This window comes from Chiloscyllium punctatum, chromosome 48, assembly GCF_047496795.1.
Source record: "Chiloscyllium punctatum isolate Juve2018m chromosome 48, sChiPun1.3, whole genome shotgun sequence".
Classification (NCBI taxonomy): domain Eukaryota; kingdom Metazoa; phylum Chordata; class Chondrichthyes; order Orectolobiformes; family Hemiscylliidae; genus Chiloscyllium; species Chiloscyllium punctatum.
The window spans coordinates 61,934,071-61,945,467 of NC_092786.1; the positions used below are offsets into that span (position 1 = coordinate 61,934,071).

Sequence of the window (11,397 nt, forward strand, 5' to 3'; positions counted from 1 at the left end):
ACTGAGAACTGGCTACGAGGTCATCTTACTATCCTGTACCAACCTTACCTTGCAACATGCACCCGTGCTGAACCAGACCACCCTTCTCTCAACCTCCCATGACCCACTTGAGGCAGCCCATGACTGCTTGCAGTCAGTCCAGGAGGTTGTTACCCCCCGCCCTGACCTCTCTGAGACCCCACTGGACAACCCAGACATGATTCTCTTTACTGATGGTTCCTCTTTTCGGCCCTCGGACCATCAAACGTTGGCCAGATATGCAATCTACACCCCTTTCGATACCCTCGAATTGGCTGCATTGCCAGAAGGGACCTCTGCACAAGCAGCCGAACTGTTTGCCCTCACCAGGGCCTGTATTCTAGCTGACAGAAAGTCTGTTAAAATTTACACTGACTCTAGATATGCTTTTGGAGTCGTCCATGATTTTGGAGCCCAATGGAAACATAGAGGATTTATTACTTCCTCTGGATGATCCCTCCAACATGCCCTGCTCATCAACAACCTTCTGCAGGCTATAATGCTTCCCTCTGCTGTGGCTGTGATTAAGTATGCGGCCCATACTGCTACAGATGATTCAATATCCCAAGGGAATGCGCGGGCTGACCAAGCTGCCAAACGAGCAGCTTTAACCCCCACTATATATGTTTCGCAAGCTCTCAAAAGACGCTTTAGACCAAGAGGCAGATAGGATAGTGGCCACTCAGTGGCTCGCACTTCAGGCCAAAAAAGATAGTTGGGTACGTATAGGGGCTAAGGAATCAGGCAGCTTAGCAAACACCCGGATGGTAGAATTGTCTGCCCCCAATCACATCTGCATGTTTTGGCACTGGCTGCCCATGGAGTTGGTCATACAGAAAGACGGGGAATGATACATGCAGTAAGACAAAGCTGGTACGCTCCCAGCTTCACTGCAGCGGCACAAACCCTAGTGTCCCGTTGCCTGATCTGCCTACAGAATAATAATGCTAAACCACTGGCCAACTATGATCATTTGCCTATCCCAGATGGGCCCTTCCAACAGTTGCAGATTGACTTTGCCCATATGCCACCCAAACAGGGTTTTAAATACCTGCTGGTCAGAATGGATATGTTTTCCAAATGGGTGGAAGCTTTCCCTCCACATATGATGCTAGAACAGTGGTTAAGTGTCTCATGAAGGATATGGTTCCTCAGTTTGGTGTCCCGAATAGTGTTAACAGTGACAGACTGATGCATTTTACTGCAGAGGTCACAAAAGGGTTAGTAAAATTTTGGGTATTACATGGAAACACCACATTCTGTATCAGCCCCAGTCCTCGGGGATGGTGGAACGGATGAAGGGCACCCTTAAAACTCCTTTAACCAAGGTCACCCAGGATACAGGTCTGCCCTGGCTAGAGGCATTGCCACTAGCCCTTTACACTCTCCAGGGCCAAGTTAATCGAACTACGGGACTAACTCCCTTTGAGGTACTCATGGGCTGCCCGATGCCCACGGGGCTCCAACCCCCCAAACTTCCCGCAGATGTGGTACTGCTTCTCAGTCATGAATCCCTTCTGGATTATGCCAGGTCATCACCCACAACCATGAGTTGGTTAAGGAGACCCTTCCCACGCCGTGTGATGCCCCCTGCATCTGTTCCACCCAGGGGAATATGTGATGATTAAATCCTTTGAAAAGAATTCTCTTTCTCCTAGATGGAAAGGCCCATACCTCATCCTCCTAGTGACCCGTACAGCTGTCAAGGTTGAAGGAGTACCTGAGTGGATGCACGCAACCCGTTGCAAAGGAGCGCCTTCGCCCAAACAACCTGACCAGAAAGTCTTGAGAGTTTTCTTCAACACCCATATACCTCGGTATTCTCCTTTCCCAAAACACATATCAACCTTTCATTCATTTTACATTGAACAGTTTTTGAAAAAATGAATGAAAGGTTGATATGTGTTTTGGGAAAGGAGAATACCGAGGTATATGGGTGTTGAAGAAAACTCTCGCGACTCGGACTTTGCGATCTGAGTAGTTTATTACACGATATATCATGGCGAATTCACCGTCCTAACTATGGCTCGGTGTTATTCCAAAGTACATCAGGATACTACAGGATTATATAGAGAAAACAGATAGGAGCTGATCGTTAATTACACAGGTTGGCATGCTTACAAGTTGGTACTAAATTAGAGGTTAGTCATTATTTCAAAACTAAAGCACGATTATGCATTCTACGAGTGGACAGATCAAATGGCATCACCACCTGCTTTAGTTACACAGATTGCTCATACTGAGCAGAGATATCCCTAATTGGCTGAATGACCGTGAAGAGGCAATAACTAGAGAAGAAAGGGGGACTAATTGGAAAGTCTGTGTCAACTTGACTGGTTCTACAGCCTGCACTGATCATTCAGCAAAGGGAGGAGACACGATCTTGAGAAGGAAGATAAGGACAACCTTTCACGTTACCTCATAGTAAGGAATGCATAGCCAGCAAAGTTCTGGCTGGGGACACAAAGTGGAACTCTCAGCCAAATCAGGAAAATGGCTTCCAGGCAAATAATGTTAACTTTTCCCCAACAGTAACACTTACATTACACACAACCTCAACATTCTTGGCCACCAAATGGAGATATACAGTCAAGAAATTATTTGTTGCAACAAAAGTTAGACAATCCAACAATGATTAAAGTGCCAGTTACACTGAATACCAGTACTCACCTCATTAGGTCAATCAATCTACATTATCAGCCTCAATTCAGGGCATACTAGTGACTAAGCAGGATATTGCGAGTCTTGGGCTTGCAGCCCAGTATGTCCTTCCATTACTATCATCCTGCTTCTAATTCTAACTCTCCAGCATCACCCTCACTTTTAGAATCAGCTGTTAAGGGAGACACTGTCTCTGAGGGAGGGGCAGAAGTGGGTACCGCAGATGCTGGAGATTAGAGTCAAGATTAGAGTAGTGCTGGAAAAGCACAGCAGTTCAGGCAGCATCCGAGGAGCAGGAAAATCAATGTTTCGGGCTTTTGATGAAGGGCTTTTGCCCAAAACACCAGATTTTCTGCTCCTTGGATGCTGCCTGACCTGATATGCTTTTCCAGCACCACACTAATCTTTACTCTGAAGGACGGGCATCCAGTGCCAAGGCAGATTGGGAAAGTGGAAGTTCAGAGGTTAATGCTCAAAAATAATGAGGGCATTAATAACCTTGCTTACTCTGTCCAACCTATTCATCTTACCTTCCATGAGGTTCTGTTCTGGAGATGTACTTGGACTAGTGTTCTGTGGCTCCATGGCTTCCTGGGTTTGATACCTGCTGCTTTTTACAAAATCAATAATGCAAAAAATATCAGTAAACAGAAACCGCATTCAACAGATTTTCCATCAATTGTAAAATCTGTCCCATTTCCCAAAACTTATACTACTTCCCCATTTTGTTACAACCATCTGAAATTATGGTAAATCACAAACATGGTGTCATATTTCACCATGGGAGTGGGGAGCCTGTAGAATTCCCTGCCCTTAGAAAGTTGTTGTGCCAAGTCCTGTAACTGTTTTCTATTTTTCTATGGACTGGGTGGGTGGTCTTATGAGGTGAGGCTTGTAGCTGCTGGAGGTCAGAAGAGTAGGAATTGACTTCATTGAAACATATAAGATTTGAGGGATCTTGACAGATTGGATGAGGACAGGGTGTTTTCTGTCATGATAGAATCTCGATGTTGGGATCACTGTTTAAAATTAAGAGGTTACCCATTTTAAACACAAGTGAGGAAAATTTTTTTTAACTCTGGGGATCACAGAGCTGTCCTCCTGAAATGGCTGTGGAAGCAGATGCTTTGAATACTTTTAAAGATGAGATGGACAGATTCTACTAAGTGAGAAGTGAAAGGTTATTGGTAGACGAGGAAATGCCGATTTGAGATTACAATCTGATCAGTCGTAATCTTATTGAATTTTGGAGCAGGCTCAAGGGACAAAAGGGCTATTTCTGCTTCTAGTTTCTATGAACTCAATATTCCAGTGTCGTCCCAGTTGCTCTCCCACTCTCCTTGACTGATGTCTCGGATCATGGGGGGGGGGGGGGGGGCTGCTGACCCACCAGCTTCTTTATCCCCAATCTCCCACTATCCCACACTGCAATTCCCAATACACCCCCATACCCCCACACCTCAACCCAATATACCCCTATCCCCCCACTCCCCCACACCTCAACCCAATATACCCCCATCCCCACACTATCCCACACAACCCGATTTACCCCCATCCCCCCACTGCCCCACACCTCAATCCAATATACTCCCATTCCCCCCCACTATCCCACACCTCAACCCAATATACCCCAATCCCCTCACTACCCCAGACTTCAACCCAATACCAGAAGCGGCAGATTCAAACCACTATAAATGCTGGAGGAAACATCACAGAAGCGCATCACAGGAGGATCCCAAGCACTGAGGATGTCACCTAGACAGGGGACGAAACATCTGCAACACAAATTCCCAGCTCGGTGAACATACCCCCATCCCCCCACTACCCCACACCTCAACACCATATATACGCCCATCCACCCACTGCCCCACACCACAACCCAATATACCCCCATCCCCCCACTGCCCCACACCTCAATCCAATATACTCCCATTCCCCCCCACTATCCCACACTACACCCAATATACCCCCATCCACCCATCCCACACCTCAACCCAATATACCCCTTTCCCCCCCCATCCCACACCTCAACCCAATATACCCCCATTCCCCCATCCCACACCTCAACCCAATATACCCCCATCCACCACCTCAACCCAATATACCCCCATCCACCACCTCAACCCAATATACCCCTATCACCCCATCGCACACCTCAACCCAATATACCCCCATTATCCCACACCACAACCCAATATACCCGCATTCCCCCGCTGCCCCACACCACAAACCAATATACCCCCATCCCCCCCACTGCCTCACATCTCAACCCAATATATCCTCATCCCCCACTGCTCAACACCTCAACCCAATATACCCCCATCCCCCCGACTGTCCCACACCAAAACCCAACATACCCCCTTCCCCCCACCACAACGCAATATACCCATTCCCCCACTATCCCACACCACAACCCAATATACTCCCATCCCCCCACTGCCCAACACAACCCAATATACCCCCACCCCCCCCACTATCCCACACCACAACCCAATATACCCCAATCCCCCCACTGCCCCACACCACAACCCAATATACCCCCATCCCCCTCCACTATCCCACACAACCCAATATACCCCCATCCCCCCACTATCCCACACCACAACCCAATATACCCCAATCCCCCCACTGCCCCACACCACAACCCAATATACCCCCATCCCCCTCCACTATCCCACACAACCCAATATACCCCCATCCCCCCACTATCCCACACCACAACCCAATATACCCCCATCCCCCCCCCACTGCCCCACACCACAACCCAATATACCCCCATCCCCCCACTGCCCCACACCACAACCCAATATACCACAATCCCCCCACTATGCCACACTTCAACCCAATATACCCCCATTCCCCCACTGCCCCACACCTCAACCCAATATACCCCATAATATAAAGGAGGATAGTAAAAGTTTTTTTAGGTATGTGAAAGGCAAAAGAATGGTTAAGACTAAAATTGGGTCCTTGAAGACAGAAACAGGGGAATATATTACGGGGAACAAAGAAATGGCAGAAGAATTGAATTGGTATTCAGATCTGAGTTCACTGGGGAGGACACAAGCAATCTTCCTGAGGTAACAGTGGCTGAAGGACCTGAGCTAAAGGGAATTTATATTTGCCAGGAATTGGTGTTGGAGAGACTGTTAGGTCTGAAGGTTGATAAGTCCCCGGGGCCTGATGGTCTACATCCCAGGGTACTGAAGGAGGTGGCTCGAGAAATCGTGGATGCGTTGGTGATTATTTTCCAGAGTTTGATAGATTCGGGATCAGTTCCTGCGGATTGGAGGGTGGCTAATGTCGTACCACTTTTTAAGAAAGATGGGAGAGAGAAAGCAGGAATTTATAGACCGGTTAGTCTGACCTCAGTGGTGGGAAAGATGCTGGAGTCTATTATAAAGGATGAAATTACGACACATCTGGATAGTAGTAACAGGATAGGTCAGAGTCAGCATGGATTTATGAAGGGGAAATCACGCTTGACTAATCTTCTGCAATTGTTTTGAGGAAGTAACTCTGAAGATGGACGAGGGAGACCCAGTAGATGTAGTGTACCTGGTCTTTCAGAAAGCTTTTGATAAAGTCCCGCACAGGAGGTTAGTCAGCAAAATTAGGGCGCATGGTATTGGGGGCAAAGTACTAACTTGGATTGAAAGTTGGTTGGCTGATAGGAAACAAAGAGTAGTGATAAACGGCTCCATTTCGGAATGGCAGGCAGTGACCAGTGGTGTACCAATGGGGTCCGTGCTGGGACCGCAGCTTTTTACAATATATGTTAATGATATAGAAGATGGTATTAGTAATAACATTAGCAAATTTGCTGATGATACTAAGCTGGGTGGCAGGGTGAAATGTGATGAGGATGTTAGGAGATTACAGGGTGACCTGGACAAGTTAGGTGAGTGGTCAGATGCATGGCAGATGCAGTTTAATGTGGATAAATGTATGCTTATCCACTTTGGTGGCAAGAACAGGAAGGCAGATTACTACCTAAATGGAATCAATTTAGGTAAAGGGGCAGTACAGAGTGTTCTTGTACACCAATGAAGGTTAGCATGCAGGTACAGCAGGTAGTGAAGCATGCTGGCCTGCATAATAAGAGGGATTGGGTATAGAAGCAAAGAGGTTCTTCTGCAGCTGTTCAGGGCCCTGGTGAGACCACACCTGGAGTACTATGTGCAGTTCTGGTCTCCAAATTTGAGGAAAGACATTCTGGCTATTGAGGGAGTGCAGCATAGGTTCACGAGGTCAATTCCTGGAATGGCGAGATTACCTTACACTGAAAGACTGGAGTGACTGGGCTTGTTTACCCTTGAGTTTAGAAGACTGAGAGGGGATCTGATTGAGATTTTTAAGATTATTAAAGGATTGGACACTCTGGAGGCAGGAAACATGTTTCCACTGATGGGTGAGTGCCGAACCAAAGGACACAGCTTAAAAATACGGGGTAGACCATTTAGGACAGAGATGAGGAGAAACTTCTTCACCCAGAGAGTGGTGGCTGTGTGGAATGCTCTGCCCCAGAGGGCAGTGGAGGCCCAGTCTCTGGATTCATTAAAGAAGGAGTTGGATAGAGCTCTCAAGGATAGTGGAATCAAGGGTTATGGAGATAAGGCAGGAACAGGATACTGATTAAGGATGATCATATTGAATGGTGGTGCAGGCTCGAAGGGCAGAATGGCCTAATCCTGCACCTATTGTCTGTTATCCCTCCACTGCCCCACACTACAACCCAATATACCCCAATGCCCCCACACCACAACCCAATATACCCCTATCCCCCCACTGCCCCACACCACAACCCAATATACCCCAATGCCCCCACACCACAACCCAATATACCCCAATGCCCCCACACCACAACCGAACATTCCCCCTATCCCCCCACTGCCCCACACCACAACCCAATATACCCCAATGCCCCCACACCACAACCCAATATACCCCTATCCCCCCACTGCCCCACACCACAACCCAATATACCCCAATGCCCCCACACCACAACCCAATATACCCCTATCCCCCCACTGCCCCACACCACAACCCAATATACCCCAATGCCCCCACACCACAACCCAATATACCCCAATGCCCCCACACCACAACCCAATATACCCCAATGCCCCCACACCACAACCCAATATACCCCAATGCCCCCACACCACAACCCAATTTTCCCCCATTCCCCGCCTCTATCTCCACCCACAAGCCCTTCTCCATTACCCCCTCCCTCTAGACCGGGATGGGGCACGGGGCCTGCGGTTCCCTTCTGAAGCCTCCCCCTTTCCTGCACTAACCCTCCGGTCTGTGCGGGCCCCAGCGGAGCCGACTCCCCGGGCGCAGGCCGAGGCTGCGGCTCCAGGTGCGGGCCGTGTCCCAGGTTCCGGTACCTGGTGCGGCTCAGCGCTGGGGAGATGGGGGACGGAGCTCCGGCTGAAGATAGACGCGATCCCGGAGGAGGAGGAGGCGGCGGCTCCCGCAGCCAAGAGCCCGACCTTCCCGCAGGCCCTGCCCCTGGAGCCACCCTGCCCCTCACCCCACTCTGACCCCTCACCCCACCCTGCCCCTCAACCCCTCACCCCTCACTGACCCCTCACCCCACCCTGCCCCTCAACCCCTCACCCCACACTGACCCCTCAACCCCTCACCCCACACTGACCCCTCAACCCCTCACCCCACTCTGACCCCTCACCCCACACTGCCCCTCACCCCTCAACCCCTCACCCCACACTGACCCTCAACCCCACACTGACCCCTCAACCCCTCACCCCACTCTGACCCTCAACCCCACACTGCCCCTCACCTCCTCCCCAACCCCTCACCCCACCCTGCCCCTCACCCCACACTGACCCCTCACCCCACACTGACCCTCACCCCTCACCACTGACCCCTCAACCCCTCACCCCACTCTGACCCTCAACCCCACACTGCCCCTCACCTCCTCCCCAACCCCTCACCCCACTCTGACCCTCAACCCCACACTGCCCCTCACCTCCTCCCCAACCCCTCACCCCACACTGCCCCTCACCACTGACCCCTCAACCCCTCACCCCACTCTGACCCTCAACCCCACACTGCCCCTCACCTCCTCCCCAACCCCTCACCCCACTCTGACCCTCAACCCCACACTGCCCGTCACCCCCTCCCCTGACCCCTCACCCCCTCTCTTCACATTCTCCACCCCCTCCCCTGACCCCTCACCCCACTCTGATCCCTCAACCCCACACTGCCCCTCACCCCCTCCCCTGACCCCTCACCCCCTCTGCACCCTCACCCCCTCTCTTCACATTCTCCACCCCCACCCTGCCCCCTCACCCACTCTCTACCCCCTCTCCCCCACCCTACCCCTCACTCCTGAACCTCCCGCTTCCCCCAACCAATCCCCAACCCTGGATGTAGGTTTGCCTGCTGAGCTGGAAGGTTTGTTTTCGGACATTTTGTCACCATACTCGGTAACATCTTCAGTGAGCCTCCAAATCCCCAACCTGCCCCCTTACCTGCTACCTGCTCTAATGGCCTAATTGTGCTCCTTTATCTTATCAGTTGGTGACATTTCTTTGGTGAAATTGTAATCAAACCCTTTCAATTGAATTCATAAGAACACCATATGACAGTTTTGATCACCTACAGAGACTTAGGTGATCTCTCCACTCACACCATTTGTATTATCTTTTGATCTCACTGCCTATACATTGCCTGTATCCTTTTCTTCACTTCACCCAAAAAAGGTGGTGGTGGTCAAATTATTGGAGAGGATTCAGAAAGACAGAATATATGTTTATTTGGAAAAGCATAGTCTGATTATAGATAATCAGCATGGCTTTGTGAGGATCAGGTTATGCCTCACAAATCGTATTGAATTCTTTGAGGGTGTGACAGAACACATTGATGAAGGTAGAGCAGTGGATGTGTTGTTTTTGGATTTTAGCAAGTGCATGGTAGGCTCGTTCAGAAAGTAAGGAGGCATGAGATACAGGGAAATTTGGCTGTCTGGCTACAGAATTGGCTGGCCCATAGAAGACAGAGGATGGTGGTAGATAGAAAGTATTCAGCCTGGAATTTGGACCTCTGCTCTTTGTGATTTTTATAAATGACTTTGATGAGAAATGGGAAGGGTGGGTTAGTAAGTTTGCCAATGACACAAAGGTTGGTGGAGTTGTAGGTTGCAATGGAACATTGACAGGATACAGAGCTGTGGGGAGAAGTGGCAGATGGAATTCAACCTGAAAAAGTGTGAAGTGATTGATTTTGGAAGTTCAAATTTGAATACAGATCATAGGGTTAAAGGCATGATTCTTGGCAGTGTGGAGGAACAGAGAGATCTTGGGGTCTACCTCCATAGGTCCCTCAAAGTTGCCATTCAAGTTGATAGGGTTGTCAAGAAAGCACATGGTGTATTGGCTTTCATTAACAGAGGGACTGAATTTAAGAACCATGAGGTTATACTGCAACTTCATAGAGCCCTGGTTAGTTGCGTTCAGTTCCGGTAGCCTCATTATAGGAAGGATGTGGAAGCTTTAGAGATGGTGCAGAGGAGATTTACCTGGATACTACCTGGACTGGAGGACATGTCTTATGAAGAAAGGTTGAGGGAGCTAGAGCTTTTCCCATTGGAGCAAAGAAGGATGAGAGTTGACTTGATAGAGGCATACAAGATGATGAAAGGCATAGATATAGTGGATAGTCAGAGACCTTTTCCCAACGTGGAAGTAGGTATCACAAGGAGTCATAATTTTAAGATAATTGGGGGAAGGTTTTAGGGATATGTCAGAGGTAGGTTCTTTACATGGAGAGTGGTAGGTGCATGGAATGCACTGCCAGGAGTGGTGGTAGAGTGAGATACATTAGGGACATTTAAGCGACTCTTGGATAGGCACATTGGTGATAGTAAAATGAAGGATATGTAGGTTAGTTTGATCTTTAGAGTAGGATAAAAGGTCGGCACAACATCAAGGGCCGAAGGGTCTGTACTACACTGTACTGTTCTATGTTCTATAAAGGAGCAGTCCAATGAAAGCTTGTGATTTCAAATAAACTTGTTGGAACATAACGTGGTGTCGTGTGACCTCTGACTGTGAAATATAGGAGCATGAGTGGGTGATCTGGCCCATCAAGCCTGCTCTGCCATTCAATAAGATCGTGGCTGATCTTTTCATGGACTCAGCTCCACTTACCCATCTGCACACCACAACGCTTAATTCCTTTACTGTTCAAAAATCTATCTATCTTTGCCTTAAAAAACATTTAACCAGGTAGCCTCAACTGCTTCCCTGGACAGGGAATTCTACAGATTTCCAACCCTTTAGGTGAAGAAGTTCCTCCTCAACTCAGTCCTAAATCTGCTCCCTCTTATTTTGAGGCTTTTCCCCCTAGTTCTAGTTTCACTCGCCAGTGGAAGCAACCTCTTTGCTTCTATCCTACCTATTCCCTCCATAATTTTATATGTTTCTATCAGATCCCCACTCATTCTTCTAAATTCCAATGAGTATAGTCCCTGTCTACCCAAGCTCTCCTCACAAGCCAACCCTGCTAAATCAACCTAGTGAACCTCCTCTGTACCCTTCCAGTGTCAGTACATCCTTTCTCGAGTAAGGAGACCAAAACTGCACGCAGTAGTCCAGGTGTGGCCTTACCAGCACCCTGTACAGCTGCAACATAACCTCCCTGCTGTTACAATCTATTCTTCTGGAAATAAGAGACAATATTCCATTTGCC

The 11,397-nt window shown here is 48.9% G+C and overlaps 1 protein-coding gene across 6 annotated transcripts in view; it reads right to left on the minus strand.

The window, feature by feature from the left end:
* bloc1s6 (biogenesis of lysosomal organelles complex-1, subunit 6, pallidin) overlaps positions 1–11,397 on the minus strand; it is a 31,281-nt gene that overhangs the window by 16,937 nt on the left and 2,947 nt on the right. Inside the window, exons 1-2 of one of the 6 annotated variants that reach the window (XM_072565455.1) lie at positions 8,073–8,223; positions 3,210–3,286 (exon numbers count right to left, since the gene is read on the minus strand). In XM_072565455.1, coding sequence (XP_072421556.1) covers positions 3,210–3,264 — 55 coding nt within the window. In that variant the 5' untranslated portion in view covers positions 3,265–3,286; positions 8,073–8,223. Of the gene's footprint in view, positions 1–3,209; positions 3,290–7,979; positions 8,224–11,397 lie in introns of those variants that run through there. The other 5 variants (XM_072565454.1, XM_072565452.1, XM_072565453.1 and 2 more) reach the window with 5 other exon arrangements.